This window comes from Loxodonta africana, chromosome 14 (assembly GCF_030014295.1).
Source record: "Loxodonta africana isolate mLoxAfr1 chromosome 14, mLoxAfr1.hap2, whole genome shotgun sequence".
In the NCBI taxonomy this organism is placed as follows: domain Eukaryota; kingdom Metazoa; phylum Chordata; class Mammalia; order Proboscidea; family Elephantidae; genus Loxodonta; species Loxodonta africana.
In genome coordinates this window covers 88550063-88573942 of record NC_087355.1, presented here as the reverse complement: position 1 = coordinate 88573942, position 23880 = coordinate 88550063, and the positions used below count along the sequence as shown (strand labels likewise).

General features: G+C 48.2%; 1 protein-coding gene across 9 annotated transcripts in view; it reads left to right on the top strand.

Annotated features, from left to right (window-relative positions):
• The window catches only part of PTK2 (protein tyrosine kinase 2), a 252340-nt gene extending 229991 nt beyond the window's left edge, over positions 1-22349 (top strand). For all 9 annotated transcript variants that reach the window (XM_064268126.1, XM_064268121.1, XM_064268124.1 and 6 more), the window contains 6 exons: positions 7342-7404; positions 8601-8640; positions 8978-9084; positions 13569-13724; positions 18684-18764; positions 21058-22349. In XM_064268126.1, coding sequence (XP_064124196.1) covers positions 7342-7404; positions 8601-8640; positions 8978-9084; positions 13569-13724; positions 18684-18764; positions 21058-21270 — 660 coding nt within the window. In that variant the 3' untranslated portion in view covers positions 21271-22349. The remainder of the gene's footprint in view (positions 1-7341; positions 7405-8600; positions 8641-8977; positions 9085-13568; positions 13725-18683; positions 18765-21057) is intronic.
• Positions 22350-23880: the final 1531 nt, after the last annotated feature.

Here is a 23880-nt window from a genome sequence, read left to right as displayed (position 1 = left end):
CCAGAATCTTGATAATTACTTTTCTAAACAATATATTCCATCACTGCAAAGAATTTCTGACCTCAGCCACATGGAGTTGGGCCAGGTTCACAGGCTGAGAGCACGGTCCCTACAATACCCCCCTCTCTCAGATAACAGCCACAAGCTTAGGGACCACAGGGGCTACCCACATTTCCATTACAGTTTTGTTATAGCAAAAGGATACAAATCAGAACCAGCCCCAAGGGGAGACATTGAGTGAGATCTGAGAGAGTCCCAAACAGAAAGCTTCTGTGTCCCTAGAGACGTGTCACACACTCAGCACGTCCACGTGCACGGAATATCATCCATCAGGAAAGTTTTCCTGAGCTCGTGTCCGGGGTTATCAGGGTTTCGTTACGTAGGTACGATCGACTGAGTCCCTGGTAGCGTGACTGAACTCAGCCTGTAGCGCCCTCCTCCTCCACCATGAGTCACCTCATTAGCCTCAATGCCCAGGTGTGGCCCCAGGAGCCACCATGAGTAACAGACACTGCAGTTACTAGGGAAATCCCAAGGGTTTGGAGGCTGCTTCCCAGGAACCTGGGACAAAGTCCAGACAGGTTCTTTGGGGAAAGTTAATTCTGCACTCCCCGGTCATGTAGCTGTATCAGCATTTGTTCAGGCATTTCCCTCGCTTAGGTTATTTCCAGCTTTCCTTTCCTAAGTGATGCAATGATAAGTCACGTCTCCACTGACACAGCTGTTTGCTTGTCTTGAATTATTTCTTTGGGATGAACCTCTGAGGTTCTAGGAGCGGCATTCCTGGCTCAGACGTCGCTGGGGCTTTCGAGTGACCGCATCGTGTCCACAGAACCAGCTGCTGTGTAGTGTCAGCTTGCATGAGACCTGGCATCCTGCTACTGCAGGACGCGCCTTGGGACAGCGCGGGGTCCCGGGACCAGCATCCTGCTACTGCAGGACGCGCCTCCTGACGGCGCGGTGTCCCGGGACCGGCATCCTGCTACTGCAGGACGCGCCTCCTGACGGCGCGGTGTCCCGGGACCGGCATCCTGCTACTGCAGGACGCGCCTCCTGACGGCGCGGTGTCCCGGGACCGGCATCCTGCTACCGCAGGACGCGCCTCCTGACAGCACGGTGTCCCGGGACCGGCATCCTGCTACAGCAGGACGCGCCTGGGGACAGCGCGGGCTCCCGGGACCCGCCTCCCACGCATTCCTCTTCAGCTCCATCTGCCTCCCACTGCAGACCTCCCTCCCAGGACTGTCTGGGGTTGTGGATGTGAAACAGCTTCCGTCAGGCCACTCTTTTTCTCTAACTCCCTTCACAATCCGGGTGGGGACCGAGGAAGTAGAAGGCACCTTTGGAACAGAAGTTTCACGCTATGCTTTCAAAATTCTAAATAAATGAAAGCGAATCTTGAAATTGCAAGGCAAGCTGTAAAAAAAAAAAAAAAAAAATTTTTTTTTTTTTTTAGATCAGTGTTAGTTACTGCTGATTTGGTGAATCACCTTGAATGTTGAAGCTACTCTAGAGCACAGCTGTCATTCCCTATCCTACATTTATCTTTTTTTTATCCAGTAGCCTCTTTTCCCTCACTGATTTGTGTTTTAAAAAGCAAATGTCACACATTTCCCAAAATAGAGTTAACACGTTTAAATACTGGCATTCTGTGTACAATAGCATTTGAGCAAAGGCCTGGTACCAAAGGCTAGCATGCCACTCAGTGGCGCTGCTGCCGGAGTCTGTGTGTGCCTGGGAGCTGGGGAGGGCCTCACGGTCGAGATCCCATCCGCGCCAAGGCCAGAAGGGTAAACTGGAACTTGCTAGGTACACAGATCAGGGACATGCATTCCAGGCCACGGGAACAGAGTGTGCAGTGACGCAGAGTCGTGGTCTGTTATGAGAAGCACACAGAGCTGAGCGGACTGTCAGAGTGTGTCATCGGGGCTCAAGCCCCCTCCGCCTCCGAGGGATTTCAAGTGTTCCAAGTAAAAGGTTTAAGACGTGTATTTACTCTGCCTGTTGGTCAGATGTTGTTGGGTTTTTGGGGCGGTAACTCATGTACAGTGATGAAGTACATAGATCTTACGGGTAGCGTGATGAGTTTCGGCTCATGTCATCCATACCCTGTCAAGACTTAGAACATCTGCATCTCTCCCATAGCTTCCTTTTCCAGTCAGTTCCTCCCAGCCCTGAGGCAATCCCTGTTACAGTTTCTGTCACCAGAGATAGTTTTGCTTCTTCTTGAACATGAGTTGAATCATACAGTATGTACTGTTCTGTGCCTGGCTTCCTTCACTCAGCCTGTTTTTGAGATTCGTTCCTGTGGTCATGCGTGTCAGTAGTTGGCTCCTTTTATTGCTGGTAGTGTTGCATCATGTAAGTTGACGGTACCAGTGGGTCCACGGGGGTCTCGTCGTACTTCTAGATCGTGTTTCCCCATGACTCCTGATGTGGAGCATTCTTTCTTTCGCTTGTTGGCTATTTATTCATTATCCTTTGTGAAGTGTCTGTTCACGTCTTGCCTGTGTCTTACTTGGGTAAAACCAAAACCAAACCCACTGCCATCGAGTTGATTCTGACTCCTAGCGACCCTATAGGACAGAGTAGAACTGCCCCGCAGGGTTCCAAGGAGTGCCTGGTGGATTCCAGCTGCTGACCTTTTGGTTGGCAGCTGAGCTCTTAACCACTGCGCCACCAGGGCCTTTTACTTGGATTGTTTCTACTTTACATTACCGAGTTGTAGGAGCTGTTTATATTTCCTGAATATAAATCCTTTGTCATATATGTGGAGTGGGGCCTTGTTGGTTTTTCAGCAGGCTTTTATATCTTTCACGCTATCTGATCACCATAGCAACTGTGTGAGAGCTACATTGCTGAGAATCTTCCAGAGCCAGATGTTATATTCTCACATGGCAGAAAGTTCCAGAGGATGGCCCCAGCCATCACAGACAGCTCTTTGTCCCACACCCCTTCTCGTATTCCCAGTTCAGAGCATTTCCTTTCTGAGGTAGCTCCGTGTTTGCGAATCCACTGCCGTAAAAGCTCTCTTGCAAGCCGACACATTGGCGAGAGAGCGCTGGTAGCCTTGATTAGAACTGAAGTCTGTTTAGAGAGCTTTCTTCCTCTTGGGCACTGCTAAAGGCAGTCACTCTGTGGCTTGCTTCATCTTATTACGGGGTGCACAGTAATTTCTTAATATGGTACTGTGCTAAAAACAGGATTTTAATTTTGAAATGAGAAAGTCCTATCTGTATAAAGCCTACTTTGTGTTCTGAGAAAGGAAATAAATATGAGCTTTTTTTTCCTCATAAAGCAGACACAGCCCGTCTGAGTGGAAGGTGGATGCCACAGAAAGGGGATTAAGGTCAGTGGCAGGACAGGCGGTCAGAGACTGGATTCTCATCTCACCTTGGCTGCTAAGCGAGGCCGCATCCCTCCTGTTCTTGCCCCTTATAGCGTATTCCGGATTCGAGGACAGGCTGGTACGGGGAGAAGAGAAAGAACTTTGAGTTGAAAGTCTTAAGGTTCATTGAGTTACAACTCTTAAGTTTGAGGACTTCTGGAGTGGCCGCAACTTGAGAGTTGAGACCTCAGCTGGGCTGTTCGTTGCTGTTTACCCAGGACCTGGAATAGTGCCTCAGAGGGAGTGTGACACAGCCAGACACTTACACAATACCCAGCCAGAGGATGAAGCGCGATGTCCCTGTGTGAGAGAGCGTTCACAGAGCGTTACTGTGGTAGCCAAGAACTGGAAACAACCCATTTGCCCATAACAGCAAAATGGGTAAATACTCATACATTGGAATACTAAACAACAATAAAAAAGGACAGACTACTGCCGCATGCAGCCACAGGGGTGAATCTGAGGGTATCAAGTTATGCAGAGATGCTAGACTAAAAAGAGCTGTATGACCCACATATGTGAAGCTCAGAACAGGCAACGGTGGTGTGTGGGGAGACGGCAGAACAGGGGTTCCTTTGGCAGGTTTGTGTAGGCACATGGGCCTGCTAGGTTGCCAGCAACATTCTGTGTCTTGCTCTGGGTGATATGTGAGGTGGGGGTGCACATATACAGTAAAACCTGCAAAAGCTGTAACCTGTGTAAGGCAGAACCTGTCAGAGAAGGAAAACCAAAGTATTTTCCACCAAATAGAGAGCAGTAGAAAAGTGGTGACTGCACCCTGTCAACGGCAGAAAACTTGCAGGACCCAGAAAAACAAGGCAGCCCTGTTGCTTTCTTTCTCTCACAGGCTTCACTGTGAAAAGAAACGTGTGTTGTGCGTACCCTTACAGTGTAAGTTAAACCAGATAAAAGAAAACTGCGTACCTGATGGGAAGAAGAGAATCAAAGTGCCCCAGACGTTTTTTGTCTGTGATCTATTTGTACAAGATTTTAAAAGTAAATTGCCTGTTTTATCTTCAGTGCAGTGTCTTCAGATCTAGACTAGTCTGTAAGGGGGACAGGAGGACTCGGTGTCCCCGGGAGCAGAACCGAGTAGAACCTTCTTTCTGATGGACTCCTTTGCCATTACTGCTCTTTAATCTCCACCTGGCATTCGTCCTTCATCCGCACAGGCTGTGTCTGCTGTCTGAGGAGAAAAAAGCTCAGAGTTACTTCCATTCAGAGAACACAAGTGGACTTTCTGTAGATAGGCCTGTCTCGTTTTCAAATTAAAATCCTGTCTTCAGGGAAGTATGACATTAAGGCATTATTGTGCATGAAGAAATAAAAATAAGTTATCTGATTTATGGGAATAAAAATAGGTAATTCATGTATTATATGTACGAAACACAGAACCTTACTCTGTAAAAAAAGCAAACAATAAATGCGAGCTACCTTTTTTGTTGAAATAAATACACTATTTCTGCACAGAGGAGGCACTCACTGTGTGTCAGTGGCTGACTGAACCCTCCTCCAAAGCTGGGCTGCCCCAGACAACTAATTCTGCCTTCCTGAACGTCAGATCCCTCTTCTGCCTTCCATTTCTGTTAAAGCATTCCTTCAGCAAACATCCTTAAACACCCACGATGCACAGAAGTCTTTTATGACCTTGAGGTTCGTGGTCTGTGACTTGTCCATCTCAAGTCTTACCTTCTCAGACCAATTTTCTCAAAGCCCGTTGTGTTTTGGGGCCTTCGTCTTACCTGCACCTGGCCTATTTAGTGCCCACGAGTTGTGCAAAACTTCCGCTTTGTTCAGGCAACGGCAGAAATCTAGCCTCCACAGGGAAGTCCTCCTGGGCTCAGGATTCGTGTGTCTGTGCCTGTCAGTGTGTGGCCAGCCAGCTTTCTTTCTGTCTCTTCCTGCCTGTATTACCTGGCAGAGAGGGTTCTAGCCTTGAGGCCAGGGACTGTTGACCTTTCTGAATTTTCTGACCTACTCACGACACTGCCCTGGAGCTGACTGGTCTCCCCAAGTTTGACTTTCCACATGTGGGCGCAGAATAACTGCAATGAGAAATTGGTTTTTAAAGTGATCGTTTCCTTATATTGTAATGCTTGTTAACACTAAACGTGTTTTAACTTTTAGTTTTTTAAAAAGTGTGTCCTTCATAGTTCAGAAACTTTCCTTTATAGCAGTCCCTGCTCTAAGCTCTCCATTCCGTTGCTGCTAGAGCACCTCTGGTTGTTAGAAAGACTTTTCATAAATGATCAAGAATCCGCCTCTCCGATCAAGTAGACACATGAGACTATATTGGCATCTCCTGTCTGGAGGGGAGATGAGAGGGCAGAGAGGGACAAAAGCTGGCCGAATGGACACAAAAATAGAGAGTGGAGGGAAGGAGTGTGCTGTCTCACTTGGGGGAGAGCAACTAGGAGTGTACAATAAGGTGTATATAAATTTTTGTATGAGAAACTGACTTGATTTGTAAACTTTCACTTAAAGCACACTAAAAATTTAAAAAAAAAAAAAAATCCCCTCTCCGTATTCAGGGGCAGCACACAAGCCACCACCCTTTCCGCAGGCAGCCCTTAGGGTCATAGTGACTCTTAGCTAACATCCTCTACAGATGAAGTAGCTCCTTCACCCTGTCCTTGGAGGACCTGGTTTCCAGATGGCAGCACACACTGGGGGCCCACTACAGTCCAGGCAGCATGCAGTGCCCGAAAGGGAAAGGAAAGAAGTGGGCAGGGAGATGGGGCCCCTGTCCTTAAAAGGGACTAGCATTTAACAGATCACCTAGATCTTAACATTGCCTGCATCCTCGGACAACTTCCCATTGCAGCCTGGCCCCTGAAACTGACCCCGTGCCCACGTGCTTCTTGGGAGTAGGAGGTTCGAGGCCTTGCAAGCAAGATGAGAAATTCAGACTTCATCCTTTTAGACCAGGGAGAAACCATGAGGATTTGGGAGCTCAGATGAAACAAAATGACGACGATGCCTTAATTTGTGATGGCTGAGGCCAGTGAGGTCACTGGTCCCGTGGGCAAGGGTATGGGCCACGGCGGTGGACCTGGGCCGGGGGAGACGGAGCTGCCTCGTCCATCGCCCACCAACACGTCTGTGGCTCTTGTGCCAGGTCAGGTCAGCATCAGGCACAGGAAGTGCAGAAGCGAACAGAGAGTCGAGAAGTTCTTGTCTGACCAGGGAGGCGTTTGCTGCAGACGCGGCTGACACAGGAGATCAGCGAGCAAGCCTGGGGGAGGGCTTTGCCTCAGCTTGAGGGGTGTGCAGACGCTTTCCAGATGGAAGTGGGTGGTGAACGCCCAGGCGTGGGGACCAAGGGGAGGCCGAGGGCGCTGTGGCCAGCAGGGCTCCCCTGGACCCAGGACTGTGGGCATGGATTGTGGGGACAGGCTGGGGATGCTGCACGGAGTATAAGGAAAAGCCCTCCTACCAAGCTCCTTCAGCATAACAGCATGTCACTTACTTTATTTTGATATTAATTTGTGAACTCTTATTTATACAAAATCTAGATTTCTCTGTTTGGCTTCTGTGTCTTGGAGGCAATGGGCGGGGTGGGGGTGGTTCGTGTAATGGGACCCATCTGTGGCTGGGGAGAGGTACCCAAGCTCAGCCACACCCCCAGGAAGCAGCAGTGCACCGAGCATGCTTCCACCTGGGCTGAGGGTTCTCTCAGTCAGGAAGAAAGCCTGCCTGGCTGCCGTAAAGAGGGGTGAGCGCATTTGCTTGGGGCCGTGTTGGGGACGTGTGGCATAGATGGTTGTGTGCGCTGGGCAAGGAATGCTGGGAAGGGCTCACCCCACGGCATCGCGTGGACCCTCTGCAGCCTGGGCCTGAGGATTCTGAAACGGGAGCTTTCGACTCTTCTTCAGAGGACAGGTGTGCTAATACGGACTGTTTCTGTGACCTGAAACCACACTGCTTCTCCTGTGTGTGCTTACTTCCTCCAGAAGCCGGACGTGAGGCTCTCTCGGGGCAGCATCGACAGGGAGGACGGAGGTCTCCAAGGCCCGGTGAGCAGCGCCGGGATTTGATTTCAGGTTCTCATGCGTAGACCATCGCTCTTATGTCAGGAGACAGCCAGGCTTATTAATATCTGTAATGTGGAACAGAGGCCTCCATTCTGTCAGTAAGACGGACGTGTTAGCCAAGGTGACTGAAATGTCTGCTGCAGGACAGCAGCTTTCTCTCCCAGTCTGACGCCATCCTTCCGGTAAGCCGAACGCTTTGGCCCTAAAGAAGTGTGTGTGTTAGCTGTCTACACACACAGGCTGTCATTTGCTGAAAATTTCTACTGTTATTACATGGTGATAAAAGTTGCATAGTCACATAAAACTTGTTCAAGCAAGATATTTTTTTCTTCTGGGTCTTGGGGGAAATGCCTGAAGTTTTCTCTGAAGAGCTAGCTTTCGATTATCCCAGATGTCTTTTTGTTACTGCTGCTGCTGTTGAAAATACACAAAGCAAAGCGTGTACCAGGTCAACGGTTCCCACATGTACCATTTGGTGACATCAGTTACGTTCTTCAAACTGTGCACCCATTCCACCTCCTTTTCTGCATTCTTCCCCGTTTATATAAACTCATTGCCCCCTAAGAATCCCAAATACCTTTAGGCCTGCTAGAAGTACCCCCTGCATTTTGAGGGTAGTAGTTAAAATTATGAGATTGCCATAAGCAGATTCCTTGTTAAAACAAATGCATATATTCCTTAAACATGTAAAGAAGTTCCTGGCGAGAAAGAAGTTTGTCAGGTAAGGACCATAGGTGTGAACTAGTTAACAAATGTTAATAATAACTGGCTGATGGAAAATCAGTCCTCTCAGTTTGCTTTTATGCCTCTGCTCCAAGACCAGTTTCTCTTCAGTCCTGACCTTCCTACTTAAAACCATGGTCTCCTCTCCCCACCGCACCCCCAACACTTTTCCATCACACATGGCCTCTTCCAGCATGCTGTCTGATGCAGTCACATCTCTTCCCAGAGGGCCCTGTGTTCCCTCCCTCATGTTCCTGTCAGCATTCTTTGCTTATTTGCCTCGCCCCCACCCCACTGAGGCCTTGAGGCGGGAACCCCACCTTGTTCATCGTTGAGTCCCAGCATTTAGCACTGATGTTCAAGGGGCAGGGTGGGGAGAAGGTAGGCAGGTGGGAGAGCAGGTGTGCCCCCGATTGTCCTCACCAGTTTGTTGATGGAACTTTCTTTTCCCACAGACTGGAAACCAACACATATATCAGCCTGTGGGTAAGCCAGGTAAGTGAAGAAACAATCTGTGTGTCAAGAAACTCGTGGCATCTGGAGGGAGAAGGTTTAATGTGTGTAGTTTCGTAGCTTTGGAATGCCTTCATGGTCTTTTAAATACTTTTCTCCTCAGACCATAGCAAGTATGAGGTTTACCAGATTCAGCCCCTGACTAGCATACAGGAAAAGAATTTCTTACCCCACTGCATCAGAAATGCCCCACTCAGGTGTCCTCTTCAGGATTAATGTGCTGTTGTAATGATGCCAGTCATGTTTGTTTGGTTTGAGGTTTTTTTACTTTCTGTGTGTGAATGTAAATTACTTCTTTAAAATCATCCCATATTACTAGATCCTGCAGCTCCACCAAAGAAACCCCCGCGCCCTGGAGCCCCCAGCCACCTGGGCAGCCTTGCCAGCCTCAGCAGCCCTGGGGACAGCTACAACGAGGGCGTCAAGGTGGGAGTCCGAGCCATGTGAGCACGCCGCTCACCACAGTTGTGGGGTCCTTTGGTTCTGGCCGGTAGAATCAGTGCTGCAGAAGGGTGGCGACAAGAGCTGTGATGGAGGAAGTCAGGAAAAATCTCGGCATGAGAATGTTCTCTTCAGTTTTTTCACTCACTGTTTTTCGCTTATAATTGAGGAACTCAGTCAGATTCTAACTTTCTGAGTACATCTTCCTCAAGCAAAATGTTTATTTGCTTCTGGTTTTGAACATAAGTTAAACCAGGACACCTGGGGTAAAGGAAGACCTGGGGTAGGCTCCCTGTCTCCAAGTTTCTAAATGTGGCTTACCGGGAAACATCTGTTAGTTTTCCACTCAGGGTCAGAATTCCATGTGTAAAAGCAACGTGCCAGAGCAGAGCCAGCCCTCAGTAACAAGTGACCATGCAGCTTCACCATGGCCTATTACGTGGCTGCCGGTCCCCAAGTAGGCAAGCAGCTGAAATAATGTGTTTGAGATTCTCTTTCTCCCCACAAGGCCCCATAGAGTGCTGGAGTGACTAAAGCTAGCTTATAGGTGGGCTTTCCTCTCTGAGATAAGTCCTCCTCACAGCACAGGTGTCCACCTCCTCCTCATAGTGCGGGCGTCCTCCTCACACCTCAGGCATCCTCCTCACAGCAAGGGCGTCCTCCTTTTCACACCACGGGTGTCCTCCTCACACTGCAGGTGTCCTCCTCACACTATAGTTGTCCTCTTCCTCTTCCTCCTTACACCACGGGTGTCCTCCTCACGCTGCAGGTGTCCACCTCACACCGTAAACGCCCTCCTCCTCCTCACACTGCGGGTGTCCTCCTAACACTGCAGGTGTTCTCTTCACACTTTAGGTGACCTCCTCATACTGCAGGTGTCCTCACCTCACACTGTAGGCGTCCTCCTCCTCCTCCTCACACCACGGGTGTCCTCCTCACACTGCAGGTGTCCTCCTCACACCACAGGTGTCCTCCTCACAGTGTAGGCATCCTCCTCCTCCTCACACTGCGGGTGTCCTCCACCTCACACCGCGGGTGTCCTCCTCACACTGCAGGTGTTCTCACACTGTAGGTGTCCTCCTCCTCCTCACACTGTAGGCGTCCTCGTCCTCCTCATACTGTAGGCATCCTCCTCCTTACACCCCGGGTGTCTTCCTCACACCCCGGGTGTCTTCCTCACACCACAGGTGTTGTCCTCATGCCATGCATCCTGGGAGGAGCACAAAGGAGGGCGTTACCTTCCTATGTGGTTTCTTTAAATAAATAATGAAAGTTGAGGGAAATTAGGTTAGTGGAACTTTTTTCATTTTCCTAATCCACGAGAGTAAACTTTTAAGATGACTTATTATTATAATAATAATCATTTTAGTGATGGCTTATCATAATGAAAAACCAACTTAAGAAGTAGATCAAGTACCCGTGAAGAAATCTGACATTTGTTTTTCAGGGGAGTAACATAAGAAATAAACATAATTGGGAAGTACCCTTACTATAAGAGTTAAAGCAAGTGGAAATCTTAGTGGAAATGATGCGCTTACTTAAAATATATTAAGAATTTTTGAGCAGTTAACAAATGTGAAATATCTCTCTGTTTCTTTATTATCTGTTTAGTAGAGGCTGTCAAATCTAGTCTAAAAGAACAATATTGATCTTAATACAGAAATGCCTATTTTTAGTTATATATAACTGAAATAATTCACCCCAATTACATGTAGCCAGAAGTCAGTCTCGATTTTCCCTTGGTGGCTTTGTGTTTGGCTCTGAGTTGTCTGGATCCGAGTGTCAGCGTAAGTGGTTAGAACCCTGTACCTGTGTGCAGGGTGGTGGCTTCTAGAAATGCCCTGCCAAGAAGCCAAAGCAGGTCCATAGCGGACCTGCCTGCAGGCTCAGCCTCTGTTCTGGAATCCACTGTCAACAGGAAGCATCCTGCTGTTTCCCTCTGACGGGGTCAGGCAGAAGGTGAAGGACAAAGGGACAGAAGCTTTAGATGGGTTCAGATTAAACCCTCCAACCTCCAGGGATTGTAGAACCATTCGGTTTCTCCTTGATGGGACTCCACCTGTTTTCCTGAAGAAAGCCTTCCTCAGGAGCCTGTACCTTTCCAGGTTACAGTCTAAGCCGACACGCTCCAAGTTATACAGGTCTGCACTGTGATTTCTGTTCAGAAGATAGACCACAGGGCCCCCTCGGCTGTGACCGAGGTGTCAGTAGCCTCCTTCCCAGTGCACTGAGAAGCACAATAGAGAGCTGGGACTCTGAGCTTAAGAGTGTACAAGACCTGTATACCAAAGGTACAGTTTTTTAGAAACCCTGGTGGCTGAGTGGCTAAGGGCTACAGCTGCCAACCGAAAGATCAGAAGTTTGAATCCACCAGGCACTCCTTGGAAACTCTACAGGGCAGTTCTACTCTGACCTATAGGGTTGCTATGAGTTGGACTCGACTCAACAGCAACAGGTTTTTAAAGGAGAGAAGATACATTTCCCCAGTTCACTTGGCCTTTTAGTTACAGTGGGATGACCCTAGTTTGAGCTGTAGAGAGAAATAATAAAAATTCTGAGCTTAACGTGATTTCAAAAGAAAGAGCTTTTGCTTTGTTTTATTTTTGTCTGTAAAATTAAGTTTCTAATGTCTTTAAACGCAGCCCCAAGCCAAGAACCTTTGTTATGGCGGGATGGTTAGATGATAGAGTACATGTCCCTGGATGTGGGGGTGCAGGGAGTAGGGGTAAGAGTTGTGCAGTTCCTCCTTCATCTGTCAGATGTCAGGGGCAGTGGTCAGTAACTAGAAACGCGGGGACCACCTCTTTCTCTTGAAGACCCTAGTTCTTTTGGCTCCTGTGCTGCTTGCCAGGTGTTGCTCTCAAGCTTTGCATGTGTCTCCCTTGTTTGTTCCTGAGCACCGGGCACACGCATGCAACACCCCTTCATCTGGTGTGCTGGTGCTGCGCGTGGGCGACTGGTGAGCCAAGCCGAAGGGTAGCCTCGAGGCCAGCTCCTTTCTGCTCTGCTCATGTATTGTTATAGGGTTTTGTCTGCTGCCTTATTAATATTGTTTTTCTTTTTTCCCCTTCTCTCTGACAAATTTCTTTAACCTTTCCTCACCTTTCATCCGACATAGCCGTGGAGGGTAAGCACCTTGTATCTGTGTGTCTGTCCAGCCCTGCATGCGATGGGCCAGAAAGCTGGGTGAGGGCACTCTTGCTTGGTTCACTGCCTCTTGCAGCCCACAGAAGCCTAAACAACCTCTGCATTTGCCAAAGAATGAAATATGAGCATCTCTGCCGTGCTGGGACTATTCTTGTCCTTTTCTCTTTCATACCAAGACTTTGGAACAACCAAGAACAGAATATTCCAGGCTCCTTGGGAAGAGCTGACCCATGGGTTCAGAAATAAGCACTTAGAGCGTTACAGTGCACACAGCCACAGACTTGTGAATGAATGACTGTTATGCGCTTTAATTTAGTCTTTTTAAGAAAAACATACACCGCCTTTTTTGCCTGGTGTAGTTGGAACCAAGGAACCCTGGTGGCACAGTGCTTAAGCACTCAGCTGCTAACAGAAAGGTCAGCAGTTCGAACCCACCAGCCCCTCCATGCCAGAACGAGTGGCAGTCTGCTTCCATAAAGGTTACAGCCGTGGAAACCCTGTGGGGCAGTGCCGCCCCCTCCTACAGAGTCTCTGTGAGGCAGAATCAACTCAACAGCAACGGGTTTGTTTTTTGGTAGTTGGAACCAGTTAAGATTTACAGAGGCCTCAAGGTGATGTCCAGCCTTGGTGCTCGGGTCCCAGGGCAGGTCACTGAACAGCTCACGTTACCGCTGGCTACCCTGTGCCCTGGCTGTGGGGCGGACATAACTACATGTCACTTCATTTCACCTTCCTCAGGAAGCGAGGCCGTGGAGCTAGGTGGGGGTGCTGAGGTGTCGGATGGGGTGGCTCCGCCACAGTCACTCCTAGTGACAGGAGGGTGCAGGCTCCCGTGTGCCACCACTGCCTCACTGGGATAATGGTCTACAAGCAGGCGGTGTCCACTCAGAAGACTCGTGCTTATATTTCATGGTCGTAAAAAGAACGCACACGTCTGCTGTGCGGTGTTCACACTAAGGGAAAATTCTCGTAATACAGAACGCCTTCCCCGTTATCCAAGTTGGTACTTTTTCTCAATCCTCAAAGCCTCGGGAAGATGCAGATGTGTGGATTCTTTGTCTTGTGAATGATTTTGGGGGAACACCGAATCATTTCTCTCCAACCATCTTGGGTTTTCTATGCCATGCGTATGATTCCATCTCATTTCCTTTAACAGAGCTCAAAGTTAGAACAAAATATTGACTCATTGATTTGTCACAAATAAGGCCATCAGCACTCCTGTCACCTGCTTTGATCTCTCTTAAAGGGCCATCCCAATGTAATTGCAGTAGTGTGCCGCCCTCTAGTGGACAGCAGAGAGATAACTGGCTCTCTGTTGGCAGCTCCAGCCCCAGGAGATCAGCCCTCCGCCCACGGCCAATCTCGACCGCTCCAACGACAAGGTGTACGAGAACGTCACTGGCCTAGTGAAAGCTGTCATTGAGATGTCCAGTAAAATCCAGCCGGCCCCGCCAGAGGAGTACGTGCCTATGGTGAAGGTAAAAAACAAAATCTCACCGTGTGCCAGCCGGAAGGCATTCATACATTGTGATGGTGTCTGAACGGCCCACGGTCGCACCTTATATGCTTCAGAAGAAGGCGCCACACGGGGACAGGGTTAGTGAGAACTGTGGCTGTTCTGAGTGTGCTCCTCCATGGTTACTGCAGAGTCCGTTAATAAGTATTGCTAATAAATATAACCTGGAGTGAACAAAGCAGCCTGCACAGGAATGCTTGCATTTGATGCCAGTGACACAAAGATTTGACAGTGTGCAGAAGAGCTACTTGTGTGAGGCTTCAGGGTGTGTCCCTGTGTGGTAAAGCACAGAGACATCTGCGGGAATGGCAATTACCACCTTCCTGATGCCTCAGAGAAGGGGCAGGAGGGAAGGCGCACAGAGCGTCTGTGTAAGCTGAGGGCTGCTCACTCAGCTTTCTGGGGTTGTTTTTTTTTATAATTGTCATTTCTTTTACTATAGTCTTTTTTTATTGAAGTGTAACATGCATACAGAAATGTGTTCAAATCACGTGTTCAACTGAATGGATTTCCAAAGTAAGCAAGGAATAAGCATTTCCAGGGTGTGTGCATAATGGTTTCAGAATTGCTCACTGGTATCCCTGTGAGTAAAAGTCTTTACCAACTAGAGAGTCACCGAGCTCGTTTCAGTGAAGGAAAGAAGGCAGAAATGTTTATCCTTTTCCAGATGGTGTTCAGGGGGTGTCCGGGCCTGGAAAATAGCCCGGATGCTCTATGGAGAGGGTAAGAGCAAGCATGGGCAGTGCCTTGCGCCAAAGCTTTCTCGTGGAGGGACACAGCACTCAGTGGCATTCCGTGCTCTGGGCTGTCTGTTAACAGGTGCTGCTGTGCTCAGAGCCAGCGTCTCTGAAACATGCTTGAGCACACTTTTTGCAGTATACATGTTAGCAGTCTTTGAAACAGCTTCTTACCCACATCGGCTTGGAAACCGCTGCTCAGAAATGATTTCCTGGGAAGCAGGGTTAACCTATTCTGTTCCGCTTCTCTGCTGTCCCTCCTTGACCACCATTCTGAGGGTGAACGTGCGTGAGCCTGCAGGCAAGTTACAAACAGACACAGAACACACTCAGCGGAACGCACGAAAGCAGTAGGAACGTGGAGTGCCATGCCCGTGAAGATTTTTATGGTGGTTTCGTAGAAGCTGCCTTTTTAAAAACCGTATTACTTTGGCCAAATGACGTTCTTTCTTTTATATGATGCTCCAAGTATGAAGACTTTATCATTTTCATATTACATGCACAGAGTCTTAGTCATTACATATTCAATTTTCATAAGAATGACAGTATTGGTAAATATTTAAAGCATTAAATTATAATGTCTCTAATCATGTTTTAAGTCGGTCCCTTTATTTATTTTGTGATCCAGGAATGGCAGGGGGAGGAGTGGTTTTGCTCAGTGTCCGCACAGATAAGGTGCACAAGTCAGAAAGGGTCCCACAGCGCGGCTGCCGTCACGCCCATCTGTGGCAGCAGGAGGAGCATCTTTTCTCAGAAGGCCCCTGGGAGAGGACAAATTCTCCCAGCTGTCGGTGACTCCATTGCTGTTGTCCTACTATAGCCTGTGATGGGAGCGATGGAAGTTTGAACTGTGAGGCAGTGCAATCTGCTCGGAAGCACTAGACGAAAAGAGCAGGAAATCAGGTCCATCCTGCTTTCCACCCCAATGGCTGTGGGGCTGTACACGGCGCTATTCCTTAACCTGCCCTTTGGGAGGAAGAACAGCAAATGTTGGGAGATCTGGGAATCCTTTTGGGGGAAAGAACTCATAACTTAAGATTGAGCTCAGTACTGAGGAAGAGGAATATAGTCATTTTCCCTTAAAATTGATGAAATGGAGACAAAAAGTATATAGTTGAAAAACCATCAATGTTGGCATGTTCTAAAAATTTTTTTTAATTTGTCAAGAGAATTGTCCTAGTCACCTAGTGCTGCAATAACAGAAATGCCACAAGCAGATGGCTTTAACAAAGAGAAATTTATTTTCTCACAGTCTAGAAGGCTAGAAGTCCAAATTCAGGGTGTCAGCTTCAGGGGAAGGCATTCCCTCTCAGCTCTGGAGGAAGGTCCTTGTGATGCATCAGTCGGCCCTTGGTCTGGGAACGTCTCAGCGCAGGAACCTCAGGCCCAAAGGATGTGCTCTGTTTCCAGGTGCTTTCTTGGTATTACAAGATCCCCAACTCTCTGCTTACTTCCCTTAACTTTTATCTCTTGAGACCATAAAAAGTGGTGCAGGCCACACTCCAGGGAAACTCCCTTTATACTGGATCAGGGATGTGACCTGGCAAGGGTGTTACAAACCCACCCTAATCCTCTTTAACATAAAATTACAATCACAAAATGGAGGACAACCACAGAATATTGAGAATCATGGCCTAACCAAGTTAATACACACATTTTGGGGGAACTTAATTCAATCCATGACAATAATTTTAATATTTATAATAGAAAATTTAAATGTCAAAAATAGTGAAGACTCTCCGAAAGAGTAAGAATGAGATAGAGATATCCAGCCATTTGTAATCACATTTTATTTTATTTTTATTGTGCTTTTAGTGAAAGTTTACAATTCAAGTCAATTTTTCATATAAAAAGTTGCACACATTGTTATGTGATCCTAGTTGCTCTCCCTGCAATGTGACAGCACACTCCTTTTCTCCATCCTGTATTGCCTGTGTCCATTCAACCAGCTTCCATCCCCCTCTGCCTTCACATCTCACCTCCACGCAGGAGCTGCCCACATAGTCTCATGTGTCTACTTGAGCTTAGAAGCACACTCCTCACCAGTATCATTGTAGGTCTTACAGTCCAGTCTAATCTTTGTCTGAAGAGTTGGCTTTGGGAATGGTTTTAGTTTTGGGCTAACAGAGAGTCCGGGGGCCATGACCTCTGGGGTTGCTCCAGTCTCAGGCCATGAAGTCTGGTCTTTTTACTGCAATTTGAGGTCTGCATCCCACTTTTCTCCTGCTCCATGAGGGATTCTCTGTTGTGTTGCCTGTCAGGGCAGTCATTGGTGGTAGCCGGTTACCATCTAGTTCTTCCAGTCTCAGGCTGGTGGAATCCCTGGCTTATGTGGCCCTTTCTGTCTCTTGGGTTCATGTTTTTCTTGTGTCTTTGGTGTTCTTCATTTTCCTTTGCTCCAGGTGGGTTGAGACCAATTGAAGCATCTTAGGTGGCTGCTTGCTAGCTTTTAAGACCCCAGACACTATTCACCAAAGTGGGATGCAGAACGTTTTCTTAGTACACTTTGCCAGTTGACCTAGATGTCCCCTGAAACCATGGTCCCCAGACACCCACCTCTGCTACTCTGTCCCTCCAAGTGTTTGGTTGTATTCAGGAAACTTCTTAGCTTTTGGTTTAGTCTGGTTGTGCTGACTTCCCCTGTATTGTGTGTTGTCCTTCCCTTCACCTAAAATAATTCTTGTCTACTATCTAATTAGTGAATACCCCCCTCCCTTCCTCCTTCCCCACCCTGATAACCATCAAAGAATATTTTCTTCTGTGTTTAAACTATTTCTTGAGTTCTTATAATAGTGGTCTTATACAATATTTGTCCTTTTCAACTGACTAATTTCACTCAGCATAATGCCTTCCAGATTCCTCCATGTTTGAGATGTTTCACGGATTCATCGTCGTTCTGTATCATTGTGTAGTATTCCATTGTGTGAATACACCATAATTTATTTATCCATTCATCCATTGATGGGCACCTTGGTTTCCATCTTTTTGCTGTTGTAAACAGTGCCACAATGAACATGGGTGTGCATGTATCTATTCGTGTGAGGGCTCTTATTTCTATAGGATATATTCCAAGGAGTGGGATTACTGGATCGTATGGTAGTTGTATTTCTAGCTTTTTAGGGAAGCGCCAGGTAGATTTCCAAGGCGGTTGTACCATTTTACATTCCCATCAGCAGTGTATAAGTGTTCCAATCTCTCCACAGCCTCTCCAACATTTGTTATTATGTGTTTTTTGGATTTTTTGTCTTTTTGTTATTGAGGTTTTGCAGTATCTTGTAGATTTTAGAGATTGGAAGCTAATCAGATTTGTGGTAGCCAAAAATTTTTTCCCTGTCTGTAGGTTTTTTACTCTTTTGGCGAAGTCTTTGGATGAGCATAAGTGTTTGATTTTTAGGAGCTCCCAGTCATCTAGTTTCTCTTCTGGTCTTTGTACGTTGTTAGTACTGTTTTGTATACTGTTCATGCCATGTATTAGGGCTCTTAGTCTCTAAATTCTTTTGGTTTCGTTTTGTTCTTGTGGTAAAATTATATATAACATCTGACAGGGAACACAACAGAGAACCCCCTGAGGGAGCAGGAGAGCAGTGGGATGCAGACTCCAAATTCTCATAAGACCAGACTTAATGGTCTGACTGAGGCTAGAAGGACCCCAGTGGTCATGGCCCCCAGACCTTCTGTTGGCCCAGAACAGGAACCATTCCTGAAGCCAACTCTTCAGACATGGATTGGACTGGACAATGGGTTGGAAAGGGATGCTGGTGAGGAGTGAGCTTCTTGGATCAGGTGGACACTTGAGACTACGTTGGCATCTCCTGCCTGGAGCGGAGATGAAAGGGTAGAGGGGGTTAGAAGCTGGCGAAATGGACACGAAAAGAGAGAATAGAGGGAGACAGCGGGCTGTCTCATTAGGGGGAGAGTAATTGGGAGTATGTAACAAGGTGTATATGGGTTTTTGTGTTGGAGACTGACTTGATTTGTAAACTTTCACTTAAAGCACAATAAAAATTATTTAAAAAATATATATATATATATAACAAACACCTGCCATTTCAACATTGTTCACACGGACAATCCAGGGGATGTTAATGACGTTCGTCATGTTTACAGTTGTCACTGCTGTCTGTTGGCAGATCTCTCCATCCCCTGTGGGTGTGCTAATACTGGTTGTGATTCTTGACCCTTAGGAAGTCGGCTTGGCCCTGAGGACATTACTGGCGACTGTGGATGAGACCATTCCCGTCCTGCCAGCCAGCACACACCGAGAGGTAGGTGTCTCAGCCTTCTCACCACTTGAGTCCCTGGAGGGTCCTGCTGGGAGGGCACCAAGGACACACCCAGGAATCCTCCAAGTACAGCCAGACGCACCAGCCATGATGCCGATGGCCACCACTCAGTCCTCCACCACAGAGGCCTGGCTTCCATGGCTTGGCGAGTGATGGCCTTCCCCACTAAAGCTGACCCCACCAAGTCCCTGCTTACCTACTGGGACCCTGTCATTAGTCCTAGTGGCGGTGTGGTGCAGCCCTGACTTGAGTTGCAGCCCCACCTCCCTCACCACTAGCAAGTCACTGCATACGCTGCCAGGTCCTCTCCCGAAACACGGGTGGTGAGGGGTCATGAGGTGGCACTCTGGGCCATGGAGGCGGCCCCTCGGAGTCCGTTCTCTGACAGCTGACTGGAACGTCAGAGAGAATGCGGAAACGCACGGGAGGAGAGTTCCTAAAGGTACTAGGGTGTGCTGGTGATGCTGGTTTTCCGTTTAAAGTCTGTTAAAAATGCCTTTGAAATTAATGAAAGTGTTAAATATTTGAAAAGGAGTGAAGTTCACCCAAAACACAGTCTCCCAGCAGCCCTGCTGACCTTGCCCGCGGCAGTTTCACTTCATCTGTGTGACTAACACATTGATGGAAGCCCTGCCCCAACAGCAGCTCAGTTTAAAGCAGCCCCTCCCTGGGTGGGATCGACACAGGCCCGAGAGGGGCCCAGGCCTCTGCCTCACTCCCGGCTTCTTGTCCTTCCTCCCCTGCAGCGCCTACTTTCCACTTTGCTGCTTCCTCTCTAAAGAGCAGCAGGGGCTCTCCTTCAGCTTATCTCACTGTCTTGCAGAATCCTCTCCCCCGCATTGCTGTAGATCCAAACCCTGGACGGACAGACACCTCCCACATCTGTGTTGTGGGAGGAACCAGCCCCACTGGCAGAGACCTGCCCATGGCAGGGGGGCGCGACATGTCCTTGTGGCTTCCACCATCAGGGGCGCCTCATTCACCCTCTAGCCCTGGCCCGTCAGCCCCTCACACAGGTCCACACACCTGTCACCTGCCAAGTCTCAGACTTTCCATCCTCACTGCCGCTGCTGCCTTGTCCTGAATGACCACCACAGCCTCTCACTCAGTATCTCTGCCTCTCCCCCACCCCCTTCAGCTTCCACACTGCTGCCAGAGCCAGCTTTCTAGAACAGCCTGCTGTGTTGTGTCAGTCCTCTCCCAAAATGGTCTGATGCCTTCCCATTGCCAGGTTCTGCAGCATAAAACTTAGTGTGGTACATAAGGTCCTTCCCCCTTGGAGCCAGACTATTTCCATAACTGTCACCTTTGTTTGTGTTGAATTACCTGCCCGAGATACCCACCCACTCTGGTAGATTCCTGCTACGCTTTTAGGGTGCATTCTCCTCTGTGAAGCCCTGGCCCTCTCTTCTCTCTGCGCATGTGTTCTGGATGGTGCTTACAATGTAGTATAGGTATTTCTGACCAGGGTTCTCCCACACTAGACTGTCCGCAACACCGAGTGCCTCATTCATAGTTAGTGCTCAGTAACTGATAAAAGAGCAGATGGACGAGTCATCATTGGTTGAGTGAACAGAGAAGAGGGGTCACGAGGTCCCCACAGGCAAAGCAGCCCTAATCCTAGAGGGCAGCATTTGTGTCCCAGAGGTGGTTCCTACCACCGGTCAGTGTGGGAGAGCCCGAGGTTTACATCACGTGGGCAAGGCTGTCTCATGACACCCCTACCCTGTCTCCCGGAGCCCCAAGGAAGGCCTTGGGATATAGCTGGTATAGTAGGCAGAGCTCCGCCTGGAAATCCCAGACCCAGGTTTTGCACTGTGTTGGTGACTAAGCACTTGTAGACCCTCAGCAGACCACTACGTGTCTCCGTTGTCCACTGTCACAGGAATGGGTTTAGCTAGTTCATCCCCGAGGTCTGTGAAACTCCAAGATTTTGTTAAGAGACGAAAAAGAGCCCTCCCAGTCGCTGAGGTAAGTTAAGTCTAAAAGTGGCAACAAAATGGAGAACAATAAATAAGCTGTGGTGGCAGGGCCGTTGGTGGCAGGACCAGGAGACTGCCAGGTGTGTGTGCACACGTGTGTGTGAGTGTGAAAGCGTGCACCATGTATATACTGGCTAGATTCCTAGCGGGAAGGCTGATCTTACATCTTACTGCTTCTAAGGAAGATTGAGGGGAAGAAAGACGTTCCTTCTCCTGGAGGTACCTCAGAAAGGTGAGTGGAAGTCCCCTGACACTCTGGCAGCGCCTCTCCTGACCTGTGTCTGTCCTTGCAGATTGAGATGGCCCAGAAGCTGCTGAACTCCGACCTAGGGGGGCTCATCAACAAGATGAAGCTGGCCCAGCAGTACGTCATGACCAGCCTCCAGCAGGAGTACAAGAAGCAAATGCTGACCGCTGCGCATGCCCTGGCCGTGGATGCCAAAAACCTGCTGGACGTCATTGACCAAGCAAGACTGAAAATGCTGGCGCAGACGAGACCGCACTGAGGCTGGCCGAGGAGCAGGCCTGCCGCCGGACTGGAGCGCCCCTCCAGACGTTCTCGCCTTCCACCAGCAGTGAGGAGCTAGCCCTGTGCCCTCCGTTGCCAGCACTTACAACTCTGGCTCTCCTGACTGACAGCTGGTTGAAATCTCCTCTCTCATGTATGTTCAACCACATTTTGATTTGGGTTGGTTTTTTGTTTTGTTTTAATCGTGATGTTCAGAAAAGTCGGGGATCCAAGATGTGGCAATTTTCTGAGGATGAAAACCGTACCCAGGAAGCTTTTAAGGAGCGTAACAAACAGTTTGTATTCACGCTAGCATGTGTATTAAAGGAAACAGCCAAGAGCTGACGCGTTAATTCCTGAACTGTCGAAGCGGCATATCGGAAGAAGAGAGAATGACCTGAAGAATTCCGGGAAACCCACGGGCTGAGAATTCTTTCACCTACCATAGAATGATTACCCAGACTGGGATCCTTGTTTGTTAGAACACCCTCCAGTTGCAGTATGCTAATACCACTTTACAAAGAAAGAGTATAAAAGCTATATTTTGAAGACTTGAGTCATTCAAAAACAAAAAAAGACTGCGACCCTTTCCGTCTTTGCTGCCTTTTACTTTGATGTGGATACGTGAAGCGTTTGGTGGGAACTAGCTGTAGAACGTTACTGAGAACTCCTGTCTTTTTCACCAGAATAGTGTGCCAGTTGTTCATAGCAGCGCTATTTCTCTCGGGAGCAGCAGTGCTTTGTACCAGAGCACCTCCAAACTGCGTTGAGAAGTCCCGTAACCAGCCCTGTTGTCCATTTTTATATAATTTATAAAGAAAGATTAAAGCCATGTTGACTATTTTACAGCCACTGGAGTTAACCACCCCTTCACTGTGTCTGTCTTCCCAGGAGAGATTTCAGCAGAACAGGGATTTGGTTTTCTCTTGATGTCCGGTTATACCATTCATTCTGTTAAATAATAATTTTGAAAAACATGCCCTCCCTTTAGTTTGTTGGGGGATATAAATTATTCTCAGGAAGAATATAATGAACTGTACAGTTACTTTGACCTATTAAAAAGGTGTTACCAGTAAAGTCCTTGGCGTGGTAGCCTTCCTTTTGATTCTACTTCTTCAAACCATTTAAACATTTTTGGGTGATTTGTCAAATAAAATAACATACAGGAAAACTCTCAGTAATGATGAGTTTCTTTTCCTGCTTCATCTTATCTTCTAGACAAGGTCAGGACTTCACTACAGAAGGGTGGCCCAGATGAGTTCACCTTGGTACCCAGTCTTTACTTGTTACGTGTAGACCTCCAGAACGGGCATGGTGCTCGGGGCACAGTGCTCAGACGGGAAACGTGCCTTGTGCCACGTTCCCTGTGTAGTGCTGGGATTGTAACAACCATTCCAGCCACAAGGGGGCTGTTCCCATGAGATTCCCCTTGTGGAGGGAAGTGCTGGCATGGAGTCTCGGATCTGCTGGAATCTACTAGAATCTTGGTGAGGAGCAGTGCAGAGCAGGAGGGTGGAAGTGGGCAGTTGGAGCCCTGGGGCTTAGGACAGAGGTGGCCCAGGGAGCAGGGGTCCCAAGTGGAAGGGTTAGAGGGAATGTTTTCCAGATAAGAGTCTCTCAGGTGTGAAACAGTTCCTTTGGACATACGACATTTATGTCTTTTGAAAAAAAACTCAAAGAAATGTCATTTTCTCTTATTCTCTGGTGTTGTTCAGTCCCTTGCACCTCAGTTTCCTCATCTTTAAAATGATAGGATTACATAAGATAACCTAAGTATAAATGGCTGTCCTGCATTATGTCATCACACTCTGTGTTGTGGGGGCTGTCTGTGCACTGGAGGATGGTGGCAGCACCCCTGGCCTCTCCCCACTAGATGCAATAACACCTGTATTGTGACAACCAGAACTCTCCACACATTGCCCAGTGTCCCTGACTGGCACGGTCTGCCTCCCCAGGTAAGCACTCCTGCTGCAGAGTCACACTTTGCCTGGAACAGGTACCCATGGTGAGGGGAGCTGACTTTTCAGGAACAGCTCCTTTTCCTCTAGTGTGAATTGCAGGTAAGTCTCACACCTTCCTTTCTGTCCATCAAAGAAGAAGAAGAAGCAGGCTTCTGTTGGGAGAGTGGGTCGGGAGGCAGATACTCAGCATGGGGCGTCAGCACCTGAGCTGGTAGACACCCCTCCCCGATTCAAAGACCAGTGGTGGACAGGGCCGTGGGCACAGACTATCAGAAGGACCCTTGGCTAATTGTAGTCATAAAGCAGAAGCATGAGATTTGAGCCCAGACACCCAGCGAAACATCGATTTAGAACTGAAAAGTTTCCAGTTGCTCAGTATACTGTCTTAGTGTCGCTATAGTAACAGAAATACCACAGGCGGGTGGCTTTAACTAACAAAAATTTATTTCCTCACAGTTGAGGAAGCTAGAAGTCCAAGCTCAAGATGTGGCTGAAGGCAAGGCTTTCTTCGTCAGCTCTGGGGAAAGGTCCCTGTCTCTTCTCAGCTTCTGTTTCTTGTCTCCTTGATGGTCTTCCTGTGGCCTGGCATCTGTCTTCCCCCATCTCTGCTTGCTTGCGTCTTGCATAATCTGCTCTTTTATATCTCA